The sequence below is a fragment of the Tamandua tetradactyla genome, chromosome 15, assembly GCF_023851605.1.
Source record: "Tamandua tetradactyla isolate mTamTet1 chromosome 15, mTamTet1.pri, whole genome shotgun sequence".
In the NCBI taxonomy this organism is placed as follows: domain Eukaryota; kingdom Metazoa; phylum Chordata; class Mammalia; order Pilosa; family Myrmecophagidae; genus Tamandua; species Tamandua tetradactyla.
This window is the reverse complement of record NC_135341.1, coordinates 56560823-56587649: the sequence shown is the minus strand read 5'-3', so window position 1 is coordinate 56587649 and position 26827 is coordinate 56560823. Positions and strand designations below refer to the sequence as shown.

The window sequence follows — 26827 nt, the reverse complement described above, 5'->3', positions numbered from 1 at the left end:
GCTTCCGTCTCTTTCTCATGAGGAATTAGCTTTTAATCTTATTTTTGTTCCCCTCTGTTTTTTTGTTTTTTACCCTCTCCTTGTCAAAAAGTTTTTGTCTTTTAAGCTTTTAGTAGTTTGACTATAATTTGTCAAAGTCAAATATGATTTGTGCACCTCATATCTGGGATTTATTAGGTTTCTTGGATCTATAGATGAATGTCATCAAATTGGAAGTTTTTGATCATTGTGTTTCATTAAGTAGTTTTCTGTCCTTTCTTCTCTAGCATCTTTTTAGATTTCCTGTTTCTTTGCGTTCTTTAAATTGGATCATTTTTATTGACCTATCTTTATGTTCACTGATTCTTCTGCCATCTCAAATTTGCTGTTAAGTATAGTTAATTTAATTTTTCATTTTTATTATTGCAAAGAGTTAGAGTTCCAACTATAAAGTCAGAAGGAACTGACACCAACTACAAGTTCAGAGATCTTGAGGGCCACCCTTACTTCTGACCAAGTGGTTATAAAGTTGGGGATTCCCATGATCATGATTGTTTTATTCTCCTAAATGCTGACAGAATGCAATATACCAGAAATGGAATGGCTTTTAAAAAGAGAATTTATTAAATTACAAGGCCATAAAAATATCCAAATAAGGCATTCAGAGAAAGATACCTTGACTTAGAAAGGCTGATGTCTGTCACATGGAAAGGCACGTAGTTGACATCTGCTGGTCCTTGTTCCCAGATCCAGTATTACCAGCTTCTGGTGCCGGTGGTTTCCTCTCTAAGTGTCTATGGGCTTTCATAGCCCACACACCCGAGGGTTCTGGCTTGCTTAGCATCTCATGGGAAGGCACATGGTGATGTCTGTTGGGCTTTCCAAACATCCGTGTCTAGGCGTCTGCTCTCTGTCATCTCTGAAGCAACTCCAAAATGTTTCTCCTTTTAAAGGATTCCAGTAAACTAAGCAAGACCCACTGTGAATGGGCAGAGTCACATCTCCATCTAATCAAAAGACCACACCCACAGTTGGGCATGTCACATCTCCATGGGCATAATCTAATCAGAAGGTCACGCCCACAATTGAGTGGGTCAGTCTCCATGGAAACATTTTAATCAAAGATTCCACCCTTAAACAATAGGTCTCGCCCCACAAGATTGGATCAGTATTGAAAGAAAAAAGGCTTTTCTGGGGTTCACAACAGTTTCAAGCCAGCACATCATTCATGTTTGATAATTCATTAAAATGACTCACAGAACTCAGGAAAGTTTTATAGCCAAAGGATACAAATCAGAACCAACCAAAGGAAGAGACACATAGAGCAAGATCTGGAAGGGGGACCCATGTATGAAGCTTCCATCTTCTTCAGGGATTTGTTACTCTCCTGCCACATCAAGGCAAACTCATCTGAGCTTTCTTGTCTATAATTTTTATTAGGAGTCAGTCACAACTGCCTGCATGGCTAACTTTTAGTCTCTACCCCTCCTGGAGGTTGGCCTAATAATTTTAGTCTTCATTTCCTCTGGAGGTCAGACTGATAGGAAATGGCCCCAAGATTTGGGCAGAGTTTGTACTCAACATCTTGAATCCATAAAGCTTCCATTCTGCCAGTCCATGAGTTTGTAGATTGATGAATGCATTCATAGGTGTAGCCAATTATCAAATCTTCCTTGGGCTTTTAGTTGGTTCTCTTAGGTTTTCCCTGTGCACCTGCATTATTTCTGTTGCCAGTGATGTGTCGAGACTAATCACAACACTTATTTCTTCTTAGGTACCAAAGCTGCTGGTTTCCTTGCCCAATCCCAGGCTGATTAAATTATTGTCAACCAAGATTAGTGAGGAGATGGGAATGCTTTGACAGTAGTCTCAGGCAAAAAGCCAGGGATTCCCCTGTTAGTTATTACTGGAAGCTCTAGCAAGTTTTTCAAGAGTAAATGCTTCTCAGTTTATTTTTCTGCATTTAGCCCATTTCTAATGCTCTGAAATGGTTGTTTTAGATAACTCTACCCAGCTTTTGCTCTGTTCTCATCTCCCTTCAACCCCCTCCCCACCCTCCAAGGAATCTCTGAATTTCTCTTCCCCAAAGCTGGAAATGTCTTAAATCAGTCTTTAAAAAATATCTTGCAGTGACTGAGAGGTCCCATTTCAACTAACTTTGGAAGGGAAAGAAAAAAAAAAAGGTTTTCTTTATATTTTATTAATTTAATTCATAACATTTTAATGATCTGTGGCTGAGAATTTAGATAATTAACTTATTCATAGTATTATAAAACAGTTTGATTTGATAAACATTGTGTTTTGGGGATTGAGGCATGTCCCCCACAAAAGGCAAGTTCAGGTTCCAACCTCTGGCCCTGTGGGTGTGAACCCATTTAGGTAGGACCTTCAAAAATGTTATTAAAGTATGTCCAAACTGAATGAAGGTGGTCCTTATCCAATATGGATGATGTCCTTATAAGCATAGGAAGCCATGGGAGTAGCCAGAAGCTGGAAGTTAATGGAACCTGGAAGAGAAGGAAGCCACTGCCACATGTCAAAGAAGAAAAACCAAGGGACCCTAAAGATTGCCGACCAGTCAGAAGATACTAAATCTAGGAAGAAGCAAGTCTTGTAGCCTCTGAAAGAACTGATTGAGTAATCTTAACATAGTGCTCACTTTAAAGAGTTCTGGTATTTATCATGACATATATTGAGGAATACATTTGAAGCTGAAAGGCAATAAATTGGTAACTGACACACGTTATAAAATACTAAATGATCATTTTCATGTTTTCCCTGACAACATTTTTCTTCTAGCTCCTTATACTAAATATTACCCTACCCTTCTTTCTAATCTGTGAATTGAACTGTTTATTTGCTCTATTATCTCCCCAACCCCTTGTCTTTTGTTGGACCTGTAGCCTTCTCCACCTCTGCCCTTGTAATTCCTTTTTGCTTCTGGCTTATCTCCGTTATCAAAGCACACTATTCCTTCCAGCCTTTCCAGTTAGAATTAGGCCTTTCTGAATATTCTTTTACTCTCTTTTCCATTTTCTTGGTACCTGCCCCTCTTTTTTAAAAAATATCTTTTAGTCTCTCTGCTTAGATAAGATTTTGACAGCATTGCTAGAGATCTTATGTCATAGGGATCATCTTTAAAGTGCCCTAGGGAATTTTCTCACTTTTTGTTTCGAAATCTTAATATATCCCCTTCCCTATTCCGTAAAATTTTAGCATAGTAACTACCTAGTTGTTTAACAAGCCACAGAACAGTGGCAGTGCCCAGAGGAGAAGCCATCGCTCATTACAAAATTAGGCTTTCAAGGGGAGAAAAGAAGGATGTATTTTGTCACACATACAAGGCTATTGTTGAGTTCAAAGCCGACTTTCAGTAGTCCGAGAGAAGTCAACCTACTATATTGTATTGTCTTTTATAATTCTTATTCCCAGCAATTTAGATGTCATCTATAGTTTACTTTAAATGGAATATACTAGTAGAGTTCTTGAAAGCAGGATTCCTTGAAATCAGCTCTGTAGAATGTTGTTAGTTTGAAATTGCCTATCAGGACATGGTGATAGCTTTTTTTTTTTTAATTAATTAAAAAAAATTAACTAACAACATTTAGAAATCATTCCATTCTACATATGCAATCAGTAATTCTTAATATCATCACATAGATGTATGATCATCATTTTTTAGTACATATGCATCGATTTAGAAAAAGAAATAGCAAGACAACAGAAAAAGAAATAAAATGATAATATAGAGAAAAATTAAAATAAAAATAAAAAATACAAAAATATATAAGAAAAAAAAACTATAGCTCAGATGCAGCTTCATTCAGTGTTTTAATATAATTACATTACAATTAGGTAGTATTGTGCTGTCCATTTTTTCTTTTTTAGAAATCATACCATTCTACATATGCAATCAGTAATTCTTAACATCATCACATAGATGCATGATCATCGTTTCTTAGCACATTTGCACCGGTTTAGAAGAACTAGCAATATAACCGAAAAAGATATAGAATGTTAATATAGAGAAAAAAAAATAAAAGTAATAATAGTAAGAACAAAACAAAACAAAACAAAATGAAACAAAAACCTATAGCTCGGATGCAGCTTCATTCAGTGTTTTAACATGATTACTTTACAATTAGGTATTATTGTGCTGTCCATTTTTGAGTTTTTGTATCTAGTCCTATTGCACAGTCTGTATCCCATCAGCTTCAATTACCCATTGTCTTACCCTGTTTCTAACTCCTGCTGAACTCTGTTACCAATGACATATTCCAAGTTTATTCTCGAGTGTCGATTCACATCATTGGGACCATACAGTATTTGTCTTTTAGTTTTTGGCTAGACTCACTCAGCATAATGTTCTCTAGGTCCATCCATGTTATTACATGCTTCATAAGTTTATCCTGCCTTAAAGCTGCATAATATTCCATCGTATGTATATACCACAGTTTATTTAGCCACTCGTCTGTTGATGGACATTTTGGCTGTTTCCATCTCTTTGCAATTGTAAATAACGCTACTATAAACATTGGTGTGCAAATGTCCGTTTGAGTTTTTGCCCTTAATTCCTTTGAGTAGATTCCCAGCAATGGTATTGCTGGGTCGTATGGCAATTCTATATTCAGCTTTTTGAGGAACCGCCAAACTGCCTTCCACAGTGGTTGCACCATTTGACATTCCCACCAACAGTTGGATAAGTGTGCCTCTTTCTCCACATCCTCTCCAGCACTTGTCATTCTCTGTTTTGTTGATAATGGCCATTCTGGTGGGTGTGAGATGATATCTCATTGTGGTTTTGATTTGCATTTCTCTAATGGCCAGGGACATTGAGCATCTCTTCATGTGCCTTTTGGCCATTTGTATTTCCTCCTCTGAGAGGTGTCTATTCAAGTCTTTTTCCCATTTTGTAATTGGGTTGGCTGTCTTTTTGTTGTTGAGTTGAACAATCTCATTATAAATTCTGGATACTAGACCTTTATCTGATATGTCGTTTCCAAATATTGATTCCCATTGTGTAGGCTGTCTTTCTACTTTCTTGATGAAGTTCTTTGATGCACAAAAGTGTTTAATTTTGAGGAGTTCCCATTTATTTATTTCCTTCTTCAGTGCTCTTGCTTTAGGTTTAAGGTCCATAAAACTGCCTCCAATTGTAAGATTCATAAGATATCTCCCTACATTTTCCTCTAACTGTTTTATGGTCTTAGGCCTAATGTTTAGATCTTTGATCCATTTTGAGTTAACTTTTGTGTAGGGTGTGAGATATGGGTCTTCTTTCATTCTTTTGCATATGGATATCCAGTTCTCTAGGCACCATTTATTGAAGAGACTGTTCTGTCCCAGGTGAGTTGGCTTGACTGCCTTATCAAAGATCAAATGTCCATAGATGAGAGGGTCTATATCTGAGCACTCTATTCGATTCCATTGGTCGATATATCTATCTTTATGCCAATACCATGCTGTTTTGACCACTGTGGCTTCATAATATGCCTTAAAGTCAGGCAGTGCAAGACCTCCAGCTTCGTTTTTTTTCCTGAAGATGTTTTTAGCAATTCGGGGCACCCTGCCCTTCCAGATAAATTTGCTTATTGGTTTTTCTATTTCTGAAAAATAAGTTGTTGGGATTTTGATTGGTATTGCATTGAATCTGTAAATCAATTTAGGTAGGATTGACATCTTAACTATATTTAGTCTTCCAATCCATGAACACGGTATGCCCTTCCATCTATTTAGGTCTTCTGTGATTTCTTTTAGCAGTTTTTTGTAGTTTTCTTTACATAGGTTTTTTGTCTCTTTAGTTAAATTTATTCCTAGGTATTTTATTCTTTTAGTTGCGATTGTAAATGGGATTCGTTTCTTGATTTCCCCCTCCGCTTGTTCATTGCTAGTGTATAGAAATGCTACAGATTTTTGAATGTTGATCTTGTAACCTGCTACTTTGCTGTACTCATTTATTAGCTGTAGTAGTTTTGTTGTGGATTTTTCCGGGTTTTCGACGTATAGTATCATATCGTCTGCAAACAGTGATAGTTTTACTTCTTCCTTTCCGATTTTGATGCCTTGTATTTCTTTTTCTTGTCTAATTGCTCTGGCTAGAACCTCCAACACAATGTTGAATAATAGTGGTGATAGTGGACATCCTTGTCTTGTTCCTGATCTTAGGGGGAAAGTTTTCAATTTTTCCCCATTGAGGATGATATTAGCTGTGGGTTTTTCATATATTCCCTCTATCATTTTAAGGAAGTTCCCTTGTATTCCTATCTTTTGAAGTGTTTTCAACAGGAAAGGATGTTGAATCTTGTCGAATGCCTTCTCTGCATCAATTGAGATGATCATGTGATTTTTCTGCTTTGATTTGTTGATATGGTGTATTACATTAATTGATTTTCTTATGTTGAACCATCCTTGCATACCTGGGATGAATCTTACTTGGTCATGATGTATAATTCTTTTAATGTGCTGTTGGATACGATTTACTAGAATTTTATTGAGGATTTTTGCATCTATATTCATTAGAGAGATTGGCCTGTAATTTTCTTTTTTTGTAATATCTTTGCCTGGTTTTGGTATGAGGGTGATGTTGGCTTCATAGAATGAATTAGGTAGTTTTCCCTCCACTTCCATTTTTTTGAAGAGTTTGAGGAGAGTTGGTACTAATTCTTTCTGGAATGTTTGATAGAATTCAGATGTGAAGCCGTCTGGTCCTGGACTTTTCTTTTTAGGAAGCTTTTGAATGACTGATTCAATTTCTTTACTTGTGATTGGTTTGTTGAGGTCATCTATGTCTTCTTGAGTCAAAGTTGGTTGTTCATGTCTTTCCAGGAACCCGTCCATTTCCTCTAAATTGTTGTATTTATTAGCGTAAAGTTGTTCATAGTATCCTGTTATTACCTCCTTTATTTCTGTGAGGTCAGTAGTTATGTCTCCTCTTCCATTTCTGATCTTATTTATTTGCATCCTCTCTCTTCTTCTTTTTGTCAATCTTGCTAAGGGCCCATCAATCTTATTGATTTTCTCATAGAACCAACTTTTGGCCTTATTGATTTTCTCTATTGTTTCCAATTTCATTTATTTCTGCTCTAATCTTTGTTATTTCTTTCCTTTTGCTTGCTTTGGGATTAGTTTGCTGTTCTTTCTCCAGTTCTTCCAAATGGATAGTTAGTTCCTGAATTTTTGCCTTTTCTTCTTTTCTGATGTAGGCATTTAGGGCAATACATTTCCCTCTTAGCACTGCCTTTGCTGCGTCCCATAAGTTTTGATATGTTGTGTTTTCATTTTCATTCGCCTTGAGGTATTTGCTAATTTCTCTAGCAATTTCTTCTTTGACCCACTCGTTGTTTAGGAGTGTGTTGTTGAGCCTCCATGTATTTGTGAATTTTCTGGCACTTTGCCTATTATTGATTTCCAACTTCATTCTTTTATGATCTGAGAAAGTGTTGTGTATGATTTCAGTCTTTTTAAATTTGTTAAGACTTGCTTTGTGACCCAGCATATAGTTTATCTTTGAGAATGATCCATGAGCACTTGAGAAAAAGGTGTATCCTGCTGTTGTGGGATGTAATGTCCTATAAATGTCTGTTAAGTCTAGCTCATTTATAGTAATATTCAGATTCTCTATTTCTTTATTGATCCTCTGTCTAGATGTTCTGTCCATTGATGAGAGTGGTGAATTGAAGTCTCCAACTATTATGGTATATGAGTCTATTTCCCTTTTCAGTGTTTGCAGTGTATTCCTCACGTATTTTGGGGCATTCTGGTTCGGTGCGTAAATATTTATGATTGTTATGTCTTCTTGTTTAATTGTTCCTTTTATTAGTATATAGTGTCCTTCTTTGTCTCTTTTAACTGTTTTACATTTGAAGTCTAATTTGTTGGATATTAGTGTAGCCACTCCTGCTCTTTTCTGGTTGTTATTTGCATGAAATATCTTTTCCCAACCTTTCACTTTCAACCTATGTTTATCTTTGGGTCTAAGATGTGTTTCCTGTAGACAGCATATAGAAGGATCCTGTTTTTTAATCCATTCTTCCAATCTATGTATTTTGATTGGGGAATTCAGTCCATTAACATTTAGTGTTATTACTGTTTGGATAATATTTTCCTCTACCATTTTGCCTTTTGTATTATATATATCATATCTGATTTTCCTTCTTTGTACACTCTTCTCCATACCTCTCTCTTCTGTCTTTTCGTATCTGACTCTAGTGCTCCCTTTAGTATTTCTTGCAGAGCTGGTCTCTTGGTCACAAATTCTCTCAGTGACTTTTTGTCTGAGAATGTTTTAATTTCTCCCTCATTTTTGAAGGACAGTTTTGCTGGATATAGGAGTCTTGGTTGGCAGTTTTTCTCTTTTAGTAATTTAAATATATCATCCCACTGTCTTCTGGCTTCCATGGTTTCTGCTGAGAAATCTACACATAGTCTTATTGGGTTTCTGTTGTATGTGATGGATTGTTTTTCTCTTGCTGCTTTCAAGATCCTCTCTTTCTCTTTGACCTCTGACATTCTAACTAGTAAGTGTCTTGGAGAACGCCTATTTGGGTCTAATCTCTTTGGGGTGCGCTGCACTTCTTGGATCTGTAATTTTAGGTCTTTCATAAGAGTTGGGAAATTTTCAGTGATAATTTCTTCCATTAGTTTTTCTCCTCCTTTTCCCTTCTCTTCTCCTTGTGGGACACCCACAACACGTATATTTGTGCGGTTCATATTGTCCTTGAGTTCCCTGATACCCTGTTCAAATTTTTCCATTCTTTTCCCGATAGTTTCTGTTTGTTTTTGGAATTCAGATGTTCCATCCTCCAAATCACTAATTCTATCTTCTGCCTCTTTAAATCTATCATTGTAGGTATCCATTGTTTTTTGCATCTTTTCTACTTTATCCTTCACTTCCATAAGTTCTGTGATTTGTTTTTTCAGTTTTTCTATTTCTTCTTCATGTTCAGCCCATGTCCTCTTCATGTCCTCCCTCAATTTATCGATTTCATTTTTGAAGAGTTTTTCCATTTCTGTTCGTATATTCAGCATTAGTTGTCTCAGCTCTTGTATCTCATTTGAACTATTGGTTTGTTCCTTTGACTGGGCCATATTCTCAATCTTCTGAGCGTGGACAGTTATTTTCTGCTGCTGGCGTCTGGGCATTTAGTCAGATTTCCCTGGGTGTCGGACCCAACAAGGTTGTAAGATTTTTCTGTGAAATCTCTGGGTTCTGTTTTTCTTATCCTGCCCAGTAGGTGGCGCTCATGGCACACGTTTGTCTCAAGTGTTTGGAATGGATCCCCCCAGTCACCGATCTCCGCGGCCTGGGGATTTCCGATCCAATTCTCTCCATTGGTTCACGGGCCGCGCATGGTGGGGGCGTCAGCCGCCGTGGCTTGAGGGGACCCTGTTGCTGGTCGCCAGCCACAGCGGGCCCGGGGAATTCGCCACAGAACCAGGAAGTCGTCCGTGGGGGAGGGGCGTCGGTCACCGGCCGCCGCGGCCTGGGGAATTCCCCACCGGACCAGGAAGCTGCCCGCGGGGGGGGGGGGCACCGCGGCTTGGATAGCCCTCTGATCCGAGACTTCTACCCGCGGACTCGAAGACGAGACTCGAAGCCGCCCGCAAAAGAGGGGCGCTGGCCGCCTTGGCTTGGGAAACTTGCCTCTCCGAGACTCTCAGCCGGCCCGGGAAGGAGGGAGGGAGTAGCTCCGACCGCCGCAGCTGCCGCTGCTCGGAAAATCGCGCGCCGCTGGGGGATCTCACCGCAGCTGAGTCTCACAGTCAGACTAGCCAGTCCAGACTGGGGTACGCTGTGTGTCCATTCCCTGCCGTAGCCCCGGGAGCTGTTCTGCACTGTTTCAGTTCACCTAGTAGTTGCTTTGGAGGAGGAGGAACTAAGACACACGTACCTTGCTAAGCCGCCATCTTGGAACCCCCCGTGATAGCTCTTTTAATACAGAATTAGTTGAGATGGGATTTATGGCTATCATTTTTTGGATACTCACTTGACTTTGCCATTGGGATAAGTATTTAGGGCTTGCATTTCTGAAATTTAAAACTTAATTTTCTGAAGGTGCTAATATGTTTTACTTTTTACAGGTGAACGTACAAAAGTTTTATTTGCAAATTAATTCGATTAGTTTTTATGTGAGATTTATCAACTTTTTGAACTCCCATTGGTTGCATGTTATCTTTTTAGTTCACAGTAATGAAGAATTTTACTCATAGATCCTCAGACCTCCTAGAAATTATTCTAGGAATATAAATCTCTTGAAGATATTGAAAATTTGTAAATGTTATGATGAATAGTTTTCACAAATGGATGCTTTTAGAATTAAACATGAGATTTATAGGATCACATATTCAAATGAAGAAAATATATAGATTAAAGTGCTATAATCTGTAGCAAAACTTACCATATGAATATGTGGATTTAACAAACAAATGTAATAGGTGTTTCTTTACTTTTGAAAAAAAATTCACCATAGGATTCCTTAAGTTATGAGCCTCTCCTCTATGGTAGCTAAAATGTGATTTATGAAATCTGTTTCTGAGTAACTTCTAGTAGGTCATGTGAAGCCTGGAAGTTCTTTAATTTAAGGCCACAATTTGTTAATATTAATCAGTGTAAAGTAGAAAACTTATAAATGAAAAAATGTGAATTGCTGCTTTTAAGACAACTTATTTTAAGGAAAGCAAAGCAAAATGGAATCACAGTTATTCTTAAAATGTTTGATCACTGTCCAGTGTTATAGATGCATATGTTACGGGGATCTAAATATCTGAATAACTTTCTCTGTGCATTTTTTTTTAATAACCTTGGTTTTTTATAGCAGAATTTTACTAAGCATTTAGCTTTTTTTTTTTTAGTTCAGCAGGACCATTTATAAACATTTTTATTATGTCAATCAATCAGCTGATTTTTTTTTGTTGTTGTTTTTAGGTAAAATCTGTAAAAACTGGGTCAGTGTTTTGGACAGTATGCTGCTGCTTATCCTATTTCTATATGGTAAGAGTTCATATTTAAATCTGTATTCAGAGGTCTGTTATGTTTTTCAGCAGTTGGACTAGTTTCTCCTCTTTCTTATTCTCCTCTCATCCAGGGCTTAGTTCTCTGCTTCCTTTCTCTTAAAGTGTAGATATCGATTTTGTTGGACATGTTCTTTTTCATTTTACTACCCGCCTTTCCCCCACCTCAATACCGGGTCCTGTGTGGACTTTATTTTGGAGAGGTGGCCCTGGTAGTCAACCCCTCAAATATAATAATTGCGGTATGTGAAGCAAGTACAGAATTTTCAAATTATTGTAACAACTTTTTAATGACATCTACACTTACGCATTGTTTTAATATTTTTCTGTAGTTCTGAATATTAATCTTTTCAATTACTCTGAAAAGCAGACTGTTTTCCAAGTTAGTGGTAGCAGGAAATTTGGCTTGCCAAGTCTTGAACATTAATTTTCAATATAAAAATAGTATTTATCTAACCACTTTAAAAGAGTGACAAATAATTTAGATGCACAAATTCTATGACAGCTGTTTAAAAGAAAGAGTTAACTAAGATTAACATTAATAATTTTTGATGCTGAAAAACTATGTTCAGATTAAGTAGGTTGTTGCTTAAAACTCAAAAATTTTAAATATAATATGAAAAATATAACTTTCACATACTGGAATTAACTAAGTGATTTGCTATATGGTAAAATAATCTGTGTTTTTGGTAGTCATCCTCTATTTATTGTATTGAAGTAAACCTAGAGCAGAGAAATAAAAGCACCTATTAGTATTGGTGAAAAAGATAAGCCAAGTAAAGGTTGACTGAAGAGATGCAGGGAATGAGAGAGAAAGTATTAAGTAGAAAGAATGTTCTTCTGGCCCTATTATGCTCTTTTTCCATTCTTCAAAGTAAATGAAGGATAAACTCTTAAAATGAATTTATATGGACCAGGGAATTAAGTTTAAATAAATAAAGCCCTGTAGTGAAAAACTGAGTATATGACCAGCAAGTACTTTTTGATTATTAACATCAAATTTACTTTCATGTTGCTTCTAATTTTCCTTTGATCTTAACTGGATAAAGTAGCTAAGGTAGCTTACTGAAATTATTGCAATTAAGGTTTAAATTTACCTCTTCTCCTGCCTCTCTTTTCCCTTAGTAGTCTTATGCTGAAAATTAATGTTAATCTTAGTTAACTCTTTCTTTTAAATAGCTGTCATAGAATTTGTGCATCTAAATTATCTGTCACTCTTTTAAAGCGGTTAGATAAATACTATTTTAGGGATATTTTGGAAATAACTAGAAATCTTTCAGTTAGGACTGGAGCTCAGTCAGAATAATATTATTTTGGTGGAAAATAACATGTGACTAAAGCAGTTTTTGTATGCGTATTAAAATTAGAGCACATCCAAGCACTTTGTTCTTGATAAGACATTATTGTCTATTAAATGTACTAAAATATAAATTACTATCACTGAATGCACTAAAATATTAATAAATCCTATTAAGAATGAAAACCTTTAGAATCTTTATTAATTTAGACCCACACATTCTTAAGTATTCTGATTAAGTAAGATTATTCTGCTAAAACATTAACATGGGATATTGCTTTGAAATTCATGTGTAAGAAATAATTTATATCAAAATAACTTTGTTTTCTTATTTTTGAGAAACTCAAAACATATCCAGATCATTTGAATATTTCTTCAGTTGAATTGTTGACATTCATTTTTCTTGTTTTCAGTGAAGCTCCTTGTAGTGTAATTATCATCAAAAAATGGGTGAATTAAAACTAATTTTTCTTTAAAAATTTTGTATTTTATATTCTAAAACTACTTTTCTTCATGACAGTTTTTTTTTTGCTTACCAATTAAATGATGACATTTTTACTTTCTTATTAACTCTAATCTAATTTGAAAATTTACCGTTAATGAGGAAAAGCGTATTGGATTTATGAGACCACGTTTTTTCTTAGTTATCACTAAAGAGAAGGTAGGTTATAGGCTATATTACCTCCTATATAATGGCTGTATTTAAAGTTCATATGTAAATGTCTTTCAAAAATTACTAACATTCCTAGTGTTTACATTTGCTCATTATATGTTTAAGTTGTTATGCCAAGTAAATTTTATTTTAAAAAGTAAAAATATAAGTTATTTAACAGCATTTCTTTCCTTGTAGGTCTCTGCTTGGGGTGGTTATGTGTTTATCATCAACCTTATTCCACTGCATGTATTTGTGTTGTTGCTGATGCAGAGATACAGCAAAAGAGTCTATATAGGTGAGTGATTTGAATTTTGAAATCTGTCACCTAAGAGGTGTTTCATATACATTATTTTCATTGAGCAAACATGTCTGTTTCACAAGTATTTTACACAAAAAGGTAAAAATAATCATCTTTATTTTGCTCTTTTATCTAAATTTTATTGTAGTAACATATATGCACCCTGAAATTTCCTGTTTAATCACATTTAAACATAATAATTCAGTGCTGTTAATTGTGTTCATAGTGTTGTGCTACCATCACCACCATCTATTACCAAAGCTTTAATGACCAGTCCACATAGAAACTTTGTTAAATTTCTGCATTAACTCCTCATTCCTTAACATTCCTTTGTCCCCTGGGAACCTATATTCTAAATAGACTCTATGAATTTATGAATTTCCTTATTCTAATTATTTTAGACCAATAAGGTCATGCAATTTTTGTCCTTCTGTGTCTGGCTTATTTCACTCAACATGATGTCTTCAAGATTCATCCATAGTGTCACATGTATCAGAACTTCATTCCTTTTTATGGCTGAATAATATTCCATTACATGTATATACCACATTTTATTTATCCATTCATCAGTTGATGGACACTTATTTCCATCTTCTGGCAATTGTGAATAATGCCACTATAATCATCAGTGTGCAGATACATGTTAGAATCCCTGCTTTCATCTTTTGGGTATATGTGTAGAAGTGGGATTGCTAGGTCATATGGCAATTCTATAACTTACTTTCTGAGGAACTGCTAAACTGTCTTCCATAGTGGCTGCACCATTTTTATATTCCCACCAACAGTAAATGAGTATTCCTATTTCTCTACATTCTTTCCAACCTTTGTAATTTTCCATTTTTTTATGGTTACTATTTAAAAAATTACAAAAGGTGTGAGATCCTGCATTCTCTATTACTGAGGTTCAGGCATTTTTACATATGTCTTTGCTTTATTTTGTTTTGTTTTGCTTTTGTAGGAATTAGGTTTAATTTTGTTAGCTATTTTTATTTTGGGGACTGGAAATTTTTATCATGGATCAAGTAGAAATGAAAAATAGTTCTCTGCAGAATTATGAGGATAATTGGGTTAATATGGGAAAGATGTTTACACAGAGCTTACACAAAGTACAATTTAAATGTTTGCTTCTGTTGCTGATATTAAAGTTATGAGGGATAGCCAGAGTGAAACAAAGAGTTCCAATGGCTAGAAGAACAACTATAAAGACTAAGAGTATAAAAGCCCAATGTGGATCTAAAGATTTATCCTTTCTTTTTTTAACTGAAAATAAACTTTCAGTAGAACTATTTTTGATTGTGAGAAATAAATACAATGGAGAAATAACAGAGGTGTGTTATAAAGCACAAACTAGTAACTAAAACATGACTTCAAAGAGATTGGCTTATTATTTATAATATTAAAATTTAGTTTAAGATAATGCATGTATGTAATTGGAAAGTCAAATATTACCATAAGGTTTATAACTAAATCAGCATCTCCTTTCCCATTACTGGTGCTCTTCCTAAATTCTCATCCTTAGAGATAACCACTACCATTCTTTTGTTTCTTCTGTTCTTGTTTTTGTTTTACCAGTAATATACTTTATAGTTCTACTTCTTGAAATTTTTTTTCAATTTTAGATGTCAACTATTGCTCTCCTATTATCCCTACCATTTTAGGATTTAGTTGCTATCAATTTCTACATACACAAGTACACACTTAATACTCAATACTCTCCTACCTGTCTGTCCCTAAATATATTTATATTGCATTTTTAAATTTATAGCTTTAGCTGTTTAAACAAGGAGAAATATGACCAAATCTTAGTTTTAAAAAATTGATAGAATTTGGCTCTTTGTTTTCGTCGTATCCCTTGAAAAACATTACAAAGGGCTTTAATTTTATGGGCTTAAGGTCAGATAATCGTTCCCATGAAGTTACAGTAATTCTATAGGTAGAATCATATTACTTATGATGTTGATTCTTTATTTTCTATACTAATACTTGCCACTTATATTAACATGGTCCATTCCAGAGCCCTGGGGAAAGCCTCTATTCTGGAAAGTGGAGTTAGGAGTATTGTGAAATAACCTAGCAGCAGCCCACTGAGGTAGGGACATGGGTTAATTGATGAAATAGAAAAGAAGCAACATTTCAGGTCTTGCGCATAATCTGTACTACTTACAGGGTATTTTACATAAGAAATTAGAGTTATGTGTGTTTTATAATAAATGAGAAATCAGGTATGAAAACATCACAGTTAAACAGAATAGAATTGGTTTTTCTCAAATGAGAGCAGCAAATCAGCTGAGAATTCAAGAAGCAATATAAAAATGTTGTTTCCTTACTACAGAAATGTATTGTTTTTAAATTGCTGTTATTTTATGGGTTAGAAATATTAAATATGAAAGTAATATCTTTGCCTTTGCAATAATACATGATTGTAGGTAATAGAACATTTTAAAAACCTATTAATTACTAACTTTTGTTTATTTTAAAATAACTCTTCTTTTAAGAATATCGTAAACAGACTATGACAGCAATAAGGTAATTAGCAAATGTCAGTTTGTAATACTTTCTATGTTTGGCAGATGGCACACCATGGTACAAGTATTTAGTGATCATACTTCTTTACTCAGATTTTATCTCATATAACAGAAGTCTGTCTTTATGGTCCTAGGACATATGAAAATAATTCTTTAATACATGTTCTTGATTATTCTGCATTGTATTTAATATGGCAAGGTTCTGCTACCACAAAATATTTGGGATAACACCCCAGTGTTAACAGTTTTTAGTATATCATTCAACTAAAATGATTTTGATCTTAAGTATTGAAAGGAAAAAATGACTGTATAGCTTTATATTTGTGGCAGGTAGATAGCTTTTATGTTATTTAGTAGGATTGAATATGTCCACATTAAAATATGATTTTCCTGCACTATCTAGAATGTTCACTTTAGAGATAATTTTGGGGGGAGGGGCGAAATGATGTCAAATGCACACTTAAAGGGAAGATGCTGTGTTCCTGTCACCTATACTGTTAATATGACTCATAATTTAGTTTGCAAAAAATTAGTTTTCTAATAGTTTTTTTTTTTTTTTTTTTTTTTTTTGCAATTTACTAAGGTTTATAGAGTCTAATAGCTTTTTGCATTAAGACTCAGGATATTTAGAACCAGGATCTTATCTATGATTTAGCAATAATTATTGACCCAATCAAAAGGCTTTTTTTTTTAGTAAATAGAAACAAAGAACTTTCATGTTCTACAAATCAAAAGATGCAATAAATCATTTATTCTTATCTAGAAGAATAGATCTGAGTGAAATTTCCATTAAAAGTCTGTTCTTCTCATTGAGAATTGTGTCTGTTTCATAGTTCAAAAGATTTACTTTGGGGTCATAGATCCTTAGTGGTATTAAAGAAATTTAGAAGCTTACTTAGAATAGTGTTTTACATTAAGGAAAAGATTTACTCAGAAAAATTCAGACAAATCATTTCTTTTTTAGTAGTAATAGGACATGTGATTCCACATGTCCATGGTTTCAGTTCTTTTTATTTTGTGATTGTTCCTCTCTCTTAGTTTATGTGAGTATATTACTTTTGGTGATAATAACTTCTATTACTGCTACTTGACATATTATATTTTGTTGCTACTTACTTCTAGAAATTACCAAGAAGCATTATCTAATGCTTTATGTTATGTAAAAGTTGTATATATTCCCTGAGTTCTTCATGTAATTATGAAACACACACTGTAAATTTATAGTTTCATTGTGCTTGGATGTTATCTCAGTGTATTAGTTAGGGTTCTCCAGAGAAACAGAATCAACAGGAAACACTGGCAAATATAAAATTTATAAAAGTGTCTCACATAACCTTGAGAACACAGAGTCCAAAATCCACAGGGCAGGTTGTGAAGCCAATGATTCCAATGGAGGGTCTGGACGAACTCCACAGGAGAGGCTCACTAGCCGAAGCAGAAAGAGAGTCTGTCTCTTCTGAATCCTCCTTAAAAGGCTTCCAGTGATCAGATTAAGCATTACTCATTGCAGAAGACACTACCCTTGGCTGATTACAAATGGAATCAGCTGTGGATGCAGCTGACCTGATCATGATCTAATTCTATGAAATGTCCTTATTGTAACAGACAGGCCAGCACTTGCCCAACCAGACAAGCAGGTACCACCACTTGGCCAAGTTGACACATGAACCTGACCATGACACTCACTGTTCTTTTGTGATTAAGTAATTTTCTTTCTACACAGGTGTTCTGAACTACTATAAGTAGTCTAAGCTTCCCCGCTATTACATAAGTTTCAGAAGAGGAAGCCTCATGATCAAGGGCATGGCCTATTGATTTGGGTATCCCTAAAGTTTGACACAGTATCAGGGGATTCCCTGATGATAAAGTTTAATAGTTCCATAGTCTTTCTCCCCTCTCTCAGGGGACTGTGCCAATACTTTCTGATTATCTGCTTAATATACTCTAGGATGTTTCCAGGCAGTACAATAATCTACACAGGATTAAAGGACCTCTTTCTTATTCTGTGTTTCCTGTGTTTCAGTTGTTCAAATAAGCTATACAGATAGATTGAATTAGATTATGCGCTACAGAAAATTTCAGTTCCAGACCAAATAAACCTTTCTTCCATTGGTCTCAAAGAGTATGTGTTTCTGAAATATAGACACTGTGCTGCTGGTTTGAAAGGATGTATGAATCCTAGAAAAGCCATGTTTTAACCCTAATCCCATTTTATAAATCCAGCGGTTTCTTCTAATCCCTATTCAGTACTGTATATTTGAATCTGTAATTAGATCATCTCCCTAGAGATGTGACTCAATCAAGAGTGGTTGTTAAGCTGGATTAGATGTGTCTCCATCCATTTGGTGGGTCTGGATTAGTTTACTGGAATCCTATAAAAGAGGAAACATTTTGGAGAAAGCTAGAGATTCTGAGAGAGCAGAATGACACAGCCATGAGAAGCAGAGTTCACTAACCAGCGACCTTTGGAGATGAAGAAGGAAAATGCCTCCCAGGGATCTTCATGAACAGGAAGCCAGGAGAGAAAGCTAGCAGATGACACTGTGTTTGCCACATGCCTTTTCAAAGAGAGAGAAACCATGACCATGTTGGCCATGTATCTTCTCACTTGAGAGAGAAACCCTGAACTTCATCAGCTTTCTTGAACCAAGGTATCTTTCCCTAGTTGCCTTAGATTGGGTATTTCTATAGAGTCACTTTAATTGGGAGACTTTCTTGGCCTTAGAACTGTAAGCCAGCAATTTATTATATTCCCCATTTTAAAAGCTGTTCCGTTTCTGGTATATTGCGTTCTGACAGCAAACTAAAACAGACACTGTGTTCCTTACCCCTATGTTCTGAATTACTTTAACCCCAACCTGTTTGGCTTTGTTCTTATCTTTAAATATCGGGTTATATATATATAAAACAGCCTCTCAAAATATGGAAATAATAATAACCACTCCAGACTTAATGTGTCTGCTCTAAATGTTTACTATCTAGGCTCCTGTTTTCTTATAGGCATTTTCTAAAGGTGACCGTACCATTGTTGTTTTTTTGTTTTTGGCTTATTTTGTCTCACCAAATGTCCCACATGTTCATTCACATCACTGCATGCCTCACAACATTGTTCCTTTTTGTAGCAGCATGACCTTCGTTCATAAGTATACACCATCATTCGCCAATCTGCTTCTCTGTCAGTGCATCCTTCAGCCACCTGCATTCATTGGGCATCCTGTAGAGGGCCCAAAGTCCACAGACCATCAGCATTCTCATTTTCAGAAAATTTCATTGTTCCCAAGAGACAGAAAACCAATAAACACACCCTTACCAAATAGGAAATCCAAATTCTCTTAACTCTTGTCCCTCACCCCATTTTTTACCCCTGCTGTTGCTGTGATAGTGCTGATGGTTTCTTTTTAAACATAACTCATAGCAGACAATACCGGTTTTCCTCCTGTACCCCGGACTTAAACACTCTTTATACAAGAATCATATCTTTGAAGTGATTCTTACGAGAATGCGTTCATATTTCTAGTGTGAGTCAGTGACACACGTAGATCTATACAACCCCTTTCAATCTTGTTAATCTTCAATATGGTAATATTACTTCTAGATCCACTAGGGAATCACCTTCATTCCTATCTATTCCCTTACACTGGAGTTCATCCTCATTAGCTAATGGTTCACCCATCTCTAGCTTCTACACTGGAGTTCATCCTCATTAGCTAATGGTTCACCCATCTCTAGCTTCTGTGTATCTCTAAGTTTCCTATTTTCTGTATTATAAGCCTCTGATTATACCTTTATGCTAGTCATAAAAGTGGAACCATACATTATCTGTTCTTTTGTGTCTGACTAATTTCACTCAGCATTATGTAGTGGTAACAGTGGGCATCCTTGTCTTGTACCTGATTTTAGGGGGAAGGCTTTCAGTCTCCATTGAGTACCATGCTGGCTTTCGGTTTTTCATATATTCCCTTTATCATATTGAGGTAGTTGCCTTTGATTCCTATCCTTTGGAGTGTTTTTATTAGAAAAGGATGCTGAATTTTGTCGAATTCTTGTTCAGCATCAATCGAGATGATCATGTGATTCTTCCCTTTCCGTTTGTTAATGTGCTGTATTATATTAATTGATGTTCTTGTGTTGAACCATCCTTGTGTTCTACTATAAACCCCACTTGGTCACCATGTATAATTATTTTAATGTGCTGTTGAATTTGATTATTGAGAATTTTTGCATCTATATTCATTAGAAAAATTGGCTTGTAGTTTTCCTTTCTTATAGCATCTTTACCCAGCTGATATTAGTTTCATAAAATGAGTTAGGTAGAAATTCCCTTTTCCTCAATTTTTTGGAAAAGTTTGAGCAGGATTGGTGTTAGTTCTTTATGGAATGTTTGATAAAATTCCCCTGTGAAGCCACCTGGCCCTGGGCTTTACTTTGTAGGAAGATTTTTGATGACTGATTGAATCTCTTTACTTGTGATTGGTTTGTTGAGATCTTCTGTTTCTTCCTGAGTCAGTGTAGCTTGTTCATGTGTCTTCAGCAACTTGTCCATTTTATCTAAGTTGTCTAGTTTGTTGGTGTATAGTTGTTCATAGTATCCTCTTATGATTTCTTTTCTTTCTTCAGGATCTGTGGTAACACACCCCTTCTTGTTTTTGATTTTGCTTATTTGCATCCTCTCTCGTTTTTTCTTTGTCAGTCTTGCTAATGGCCCGTCATTTTATTGATTTTTCTCAAGAACCAACTTTTGGTTTTATTGATTCTTTCTGTTGTTCTTTTGTTCTCCCATTCATTTATCTCTGCTTTGATCTTTGTTATTTCTCTTCTCCTATTTGCTTTAGGGTAAGTTTGCTGTACTTTCTCAAGTTCCTCCAGGTTTGTTCATAAGTCCTCAATTTTTGCTCTTTCTTGTTTTCAATATAGACATTTAAGGCAATGAATTTCCATCTCAGTACAGCCTTTGCCACATCCTGTAAGTTGTGATAAATTGTATTTTCAATTTCATTCATCTCCAGATAGCTACTTGATTTCTCTAGCAATTTCTTCTTTGACCCATTAGCTGTTTAAGAGTGTGTTATTTAATCTCCATGTATTTATTTGTGAATTGTCTTGTTCTTTGGTGGTATTGAGACCCAGCTTCATCCCATTGTGATCAGAGAAAGAGCATTGAGTAATTTCAGTATTTTTAAATTTATAAAGACCTGTTTTGTGCCCCAGCATATAATCTATCCTGGAGAATATTCCATGAGCACTTGAGAAGAATGTATAACCTTGTGCTCTGGGGTGCAATGAGAGCACATTGTTAGGTCTAATTCATTTATCAAGTTATTTAACTTCTCTATTTCCTTTGTTGATCTTCAGTCTGGTTGTTCTATCAATAGAGGAGAGTAGTGTATTGAAGTCTCCTACTATTATTGTTGAAGCATGTGTCGCTCCCTTCCGTTTTGCCAGTATCTGTTTCGTGTACTTTGGAGCTCCTTGATTGGGAACATAAACATTTATGTGTTCTTTCTTCTTGGTGAATTGTCCCTTTGATTAATATATAATGTCGTTCTTTGTCTTTTATGATGTCTTTACGGTTAAAGTCTGTTTTGTCTGATATTAGTATAGTATAGCTACTCCTGCTTTCTTTTGGTTATAACATGCATGGAAAATCTTTTTTGATCCTTTCACTTTCAATCTATTTGTATCCTTGTGTCTAAGATGAGTCTCTTGTAAGCAGCATATAGCTGGACAATGTTTCTTAATCCATTCTGCCAATCTGTATCTTTTAATTGGTAAGTTTAATCCATTAACATTCAAAGTTATTACTGAAAAGGTGTTTCTTGATTCCACCATCTTATCTTTATTTGTCGGAAATGTATATTCTTTTCCCTCTTTCTCTCTGTATTCTTTAAATGACCCTTAGTGGTACTCTTCAATTCTGTGCCTTCCTCCAGACTTCCCTTTCCTGCCTTTTTTTTTTTCAGCCAGCAGAACTCCTTTTAGTATTTCTTGTAGGGCCGGTCTCCTGTTGCCAAATTCTTTCAGGGCTTCTTTGTGAAAACTTTAATCTCTTCCTCAATTTTGAAGGACAGTTTGACTGGGCAAGGAATTCTTGGCTGGAAGTTTTTCTCTTTCAGGATCTTGAATGTATCATACCACTGCCTTCTCTTTTCCAGGGTGCTAGTTGAGTAGTCTAAACTCAGTCTTATTTGGTATCCCTTGTATGTATTAGATTGTTTTTCTAAAACAATCCTGCTGCTTTCAGGATTTTTGCTTCTCTTCAACATTTGACAGACTCATTAGTATGTGCCTTGGGGAAGGCCTATTTGGATTTATTCTGTTTGGAGTTCTTTGGGCTTCTTTGACTTATATATTTATGTCCTTTATGAGGTTTGGGAAGTTTTCCCCCATTCCCCCTCAGCTACTCTTCCTAGCCCTTTACTCCTCTCTTTTTCTTCTGGGAAATGATTTTATATTTGTGCGCTTTGTTTTGTCTATCATTTCCCTGAGTTTCCCATTCAGTTTTTTCCATCCTTTTTGCCATTTGCTGTTTTGAGTCTTCGAAGTCAATTATCCAGTCCTCTGTATCTTCTTATTCTTTCTTCTGTCTCTTCAAATCTGGTGTTGTGTGCCTCTAGTATGTTTTTTATTAGGTCAACAGAGTCTTTAATCTCTGTGATTTCCACTGTTTTTTTTATTTATTCTTTCACATTCCTCTTTGTGCTTTTTTACTGTCTTCTTGATCTCCTTCATGTCATTTGCTGTCCCACTTATTTTAGTAAGTGGAGTTGTATGAACATCTTTGATTAGTTCCAATGTCTGTGTGTCCTCTGGTGCTAAAATCTGGTCATTAGGGAGGGCTATATCTGTCTGCATTGTGATATGTTTAGTGATCTTATGCTGTCCTTGTTGCATGTAAATATCTTGATTGATTTACTTTCAGATTTGGTTTCTTTGAGTAGCCTAAGGCCTTTTGTTTGCAGGATAGTCATACATCAGGGAGCAGGGCACAGGGTGGAGCGCTCAGTACAGCGATTTGTTTCAGGGCAGGTGTGGGCGCAGGTTGGGGATTTTACGCTGATGCTTATGAATGTCGGCGCCCAGCAGCCAGGAAGGATGTAGTGTGCAGGTACACCAGTCTGGGGTGCGTAACCCTTGTGTGCACTGGTCTAAGGCTCGGAGCCCTTTGTGAGCACGTATGGAGCTGTGGCATCAGGTTAGTGTTACCCCTCCATGGACTGGGGACAGATGTGACCAGGCTGCACAGGTTGACTGTTTCTCAGAGCTGGAAATGAGGTTGAGGCCTGTGCGCATGCATGGTTCTAGGACTGCTGTAAAGTGCAGTTCCCAGAGCTGAATGACATGATTGGGGTCCCATGTGCATGCTCAGGCTTAGGAGTGCCGTAAACAGATGTGCTGAGCTCAGGGAGGGCGGGTTGAGGCTGTGTGTTACTGTGGATGGGGGTTGGGTGTAGCCTAGGTATGGAGATTACCGCAACCTTCACGCACTTGTAACAGCCTTCAGGGAACAGGGAGGGGAAGGTAGTTCTCAGGAGGGGTTCAGGAGAGGTGGGTTGGGCTGTACTTTGGGTCGGAGTGGGGGGCAGGAACATGCACTGGGGGCTAGTGGGGTGGGAGCACCTAGAGTGTGGAGATTGGGAGTGGATGATGGGGTTCAGGTGTGTGGGGTGTAGGGTGAATCACCAGTCACGGGGCACTGGTGAGGGTAGTGCGCCCAAGAAATGCAGTCTGGCTTACTTCCTAGTCCCGTGTTCCCTTCCATGCACTCCCGTGCGCTCTTGTGCCTCCGTGCCAGGTTCTAGCTTTCTGTCTCTGAGTTCTTAGCCTCTGCAGCCAGGGCTGCTGCATGTAGTACAGAAGGCTCTCCCAGGTCAGCCACACTCCGAATTGCCACCTCAGTCACCCTCCTGTCCCTTCTCTAACTTTTCCGTGGAGCAGGGCTAATTTTGAGCTACTATAGTCAGCCATCTTCCTGGAAGACAACAATAATTTTTTGAAGTATCAAGAGTACTGTCAACATGAGTTGTAATGCCTTATAATGGTTTAAGGGTTAGTTTGGGACACAGCAGGTGGTTTTTTTGTTTGTTTGTTTTTAAAATATTTGCATTGAGAAATATTCACACACATACAGTCCAACCATATTATAGAAGCAGTGGCTCACAGTATCATCACATAGTTATGTATTAATCACCATGATCATTTTTAGAACATTTCCATCACTCCAGAAAAAGAAATAAAAAGAAAAAAAAAGAACTCATATATGCTATACTCCTTACCCCTCCCTCTCATTGGCCCACAGTATTTCAATCTACACGGTTTTACCCTTTATCTCCCCTTATTATTTATTTATTTTTTTAAACTCATCTCTCCATACCCTGGATTAAAGGAGCATCTATCACAAGGTTTTCAACAATCACATGGTCATTGTAAAACTATATAGTTATACAGTCTTCTTCAAGAATTGGGGCTACTGGAACACAGTTCAGCAGTTTCAGATACTTCCCTCTAGTCACTCCAATATACTAGAAACTAAAAAGGTGTATCTATATAATAGTGTAAGAATAACCTCCAAGATAAATTCCTGATGCTGTTTGAAATCTGCAACTTTATTGTGTCTTATTTCTCTTTTCCTCCTTTTGGTCTAGAAGGCTTTCTCATCCCTATGATGCAGGGTCCCAGCTCAAACCCAGAAATCAGATCCCACATTGCCAGGGAGATTTACACCCCTGGGAGTCATGGCCTTCTTAGGGGGAGGGCAGTAAATTCATCGGCCAAGTTGGCTTAGAGAGAGAGGTCACATCTGAGCAACAGAAGAGGCTCTTGGGGGTGACTCTTAGGCATTATTATCGGTAGGCTTAGCCTCTCCTTTACTGGAATAAGCTTCATAGGAGCAAGCTCCAAGATTGAGAGCTCAGCCTATTGAATTGGTTGTCACCTTTGCTTGTGAGAATATCAGGAATTCCCCAGATGAGGAAGTTGAATATTTCTTCCGTTCTCCTCAGTCCCCCGAGGGGATTTTGCAAATACCTTTTTATTCTGTACCCAAATTACTCTGGGATATATCAGGGCATCACACTAACCTGTACAAACCAACACAATCTCACACTCTATTCAAGATTTCATATAATTATGGTGTTCAAGTAAAATCAGATAATGTGCTGCCTAAAATATAAATTTTGCACCAAATAAATATCTCTCCCTTTGGTCTTGCACAGAGGTTGAAGTTTGAAAATATGGACCATATCATCCTTTACCCAGTGTTCTGATTTACCTTAGCTGATCCAGATCAACTTTAAATTCATATTTCTAGACAAATGATTTTTTCAGCTTTTTAACAGTTACAACCGGTGTTTTTGCAAACTTAAAATTTCACTGGACCTTGATTCAGATTTCAGTGCCTTTTATTCTGTAGAATAACTCATTTGAGCTCATTAAGGTGAGGGCAGTGTTTTATTTCTTTGCATCAATCTTGTGCACCAATCTTATGCCCATATCCCTAGTATAAGTAAAGTACCATAAAAGTGAAAAGATGTTTAGACTGTTTTAGAAGATTACTTATTGTCCATCCCAGATCAAAGAGATTTTCCTTGGTTAAAAATAATTAAAACAATAGACCTTGCTTATATCTTTTTAATGGTAATTTTTTTTCTCAAATTCTTATAGCATAATAAAAGTATGATTTGCAGTGATGAATGCCAGTAACTGTACTTCCACAGGATGGCAGTGTGGTAACATTTTCCAAATGTAATAAATGATTTACAACATTGTTGGTGTTGTGCATTTTCTTAGAGTTCACCACTTTGATGGGAAGCCCTTATTCTTTTGGTTTAAAGTGTAAAAAAATTAGGTTAAAATAGGTGGATAGGTAGTTGTGGTAGATGTAGAGTTAGTTCGGTCACAGTTCCTAGAGGCTTCAAGAAAAAATTGGTGGGGAATGATTGCTATGAAGCAAGACCTTTGTTGAAGCCTTCTGAGAACATTGGAGAGTGGTACAGGCAAACTTGGCTTCCATTTTAAAGCCCATGTCAAGAAGAGAAAAGATCTCTCTTTCCTGTAAGGCTTTATAGAATTTTTCACCCTACCAATATAACATACTTGCTGCGTTGCATTAATGTTATTTGTATACATGACTGCACTGATTTTCTTAGCTACGAGTCTTCTTAGGAGGTAGGATTGATCTTAATAGAATTTTTTATTTTTAGACTTAGACTTGATACAATTAATATTTGAATGAATAAATTAAAGAGATAATTCTTTAATACTATTAGATGCTATAGTATAAAGTCTAGAGAAAAGCATATATTTTTATTTTGCAGTGGAAATTTGGGTTTATTTTAAAGATTCACAGTTGTTTTATTATAACTTTCTACTTGAATGTATCTAATTTTTAAGTTTTTTTAAATATGCTGTATTTTAGTTTCCTAGGGCTGGGTAACTTAGAACAATAGAAATGTATTCTCTCACGGTTTTGGAGGTTAGAAGCCTGAAATCAAGATGTTGATAGGTCCATGCTCCCTCTGAAATTTGTAGGGGAGAATCCTTCCTTGCCTCTTTTAGCCTTTAGTATTTGTTGGCAATCCTCGACATTCCTTGGCTTGTAGATGCACCACTCCATCTTTGCCTCCATCATCACATGACCTTCCCTCTGTGTATCTCCATGTGTCCTCTTTTATGAGGACACTGGTCATTGGATTTGCGATCTACCCTAATTCATTATCACCCTATTTTAATGTAACTAATTATACCTGCAAAGACCCTGTTTCAAGATAAGGTCACATTTTGAGATTCCAGGCGGACATGAATTTTGTGGGGATGCTATTCAAGTCACCTACACAGGTGGATTTTAAAATGGGATTTAATTTGAGGTGTAGAGATGTATATGTAATTTTACTAATTTAAGGAGGAATATTAAGCAAAATGAGTTTGTGATGTTTGACATTTTATATTATTTTGCAGACAGTCCTGAATTCTGTTTAATGGAAATCCTAATCTATGTTAAAGGGTTCTATGAGATACAGAACACATATCACCCTATTTAAACATCTCAGGATCCATAACAAATAAGC

At 36.3% G+C, this 26827-nt stretch overlaps 1 protein-coding gene across 4 annotated transcripts in view; it reads left to right on the top strand.

Moving 5' to 3' along the window:
• STT3B (STT3 oligosaccharyltransferase complex catalytic subunit B) overlaps positions 1–26827 on the top strand; it is a 162540-nt gene that overhangs the window by 86660 nt on the left and 49053 nt on the right. For all 4 annotated transcript variants that reach the window (XM_077129923.1, XM_077129924.1, XM_077129926.1 and 1 more), the window contains exons 4-5: positions 10904–10969; positions 13137–13236. In XM_077129923.1, the coding sequence (XP_076986038.1) occupies positions 10904–10969; positions 13137–13236 (166 nt within the window). The remainder of the gene's footprint in view (positions 1–10903; positions 10970–13136; positions 13237–26827) is intronic.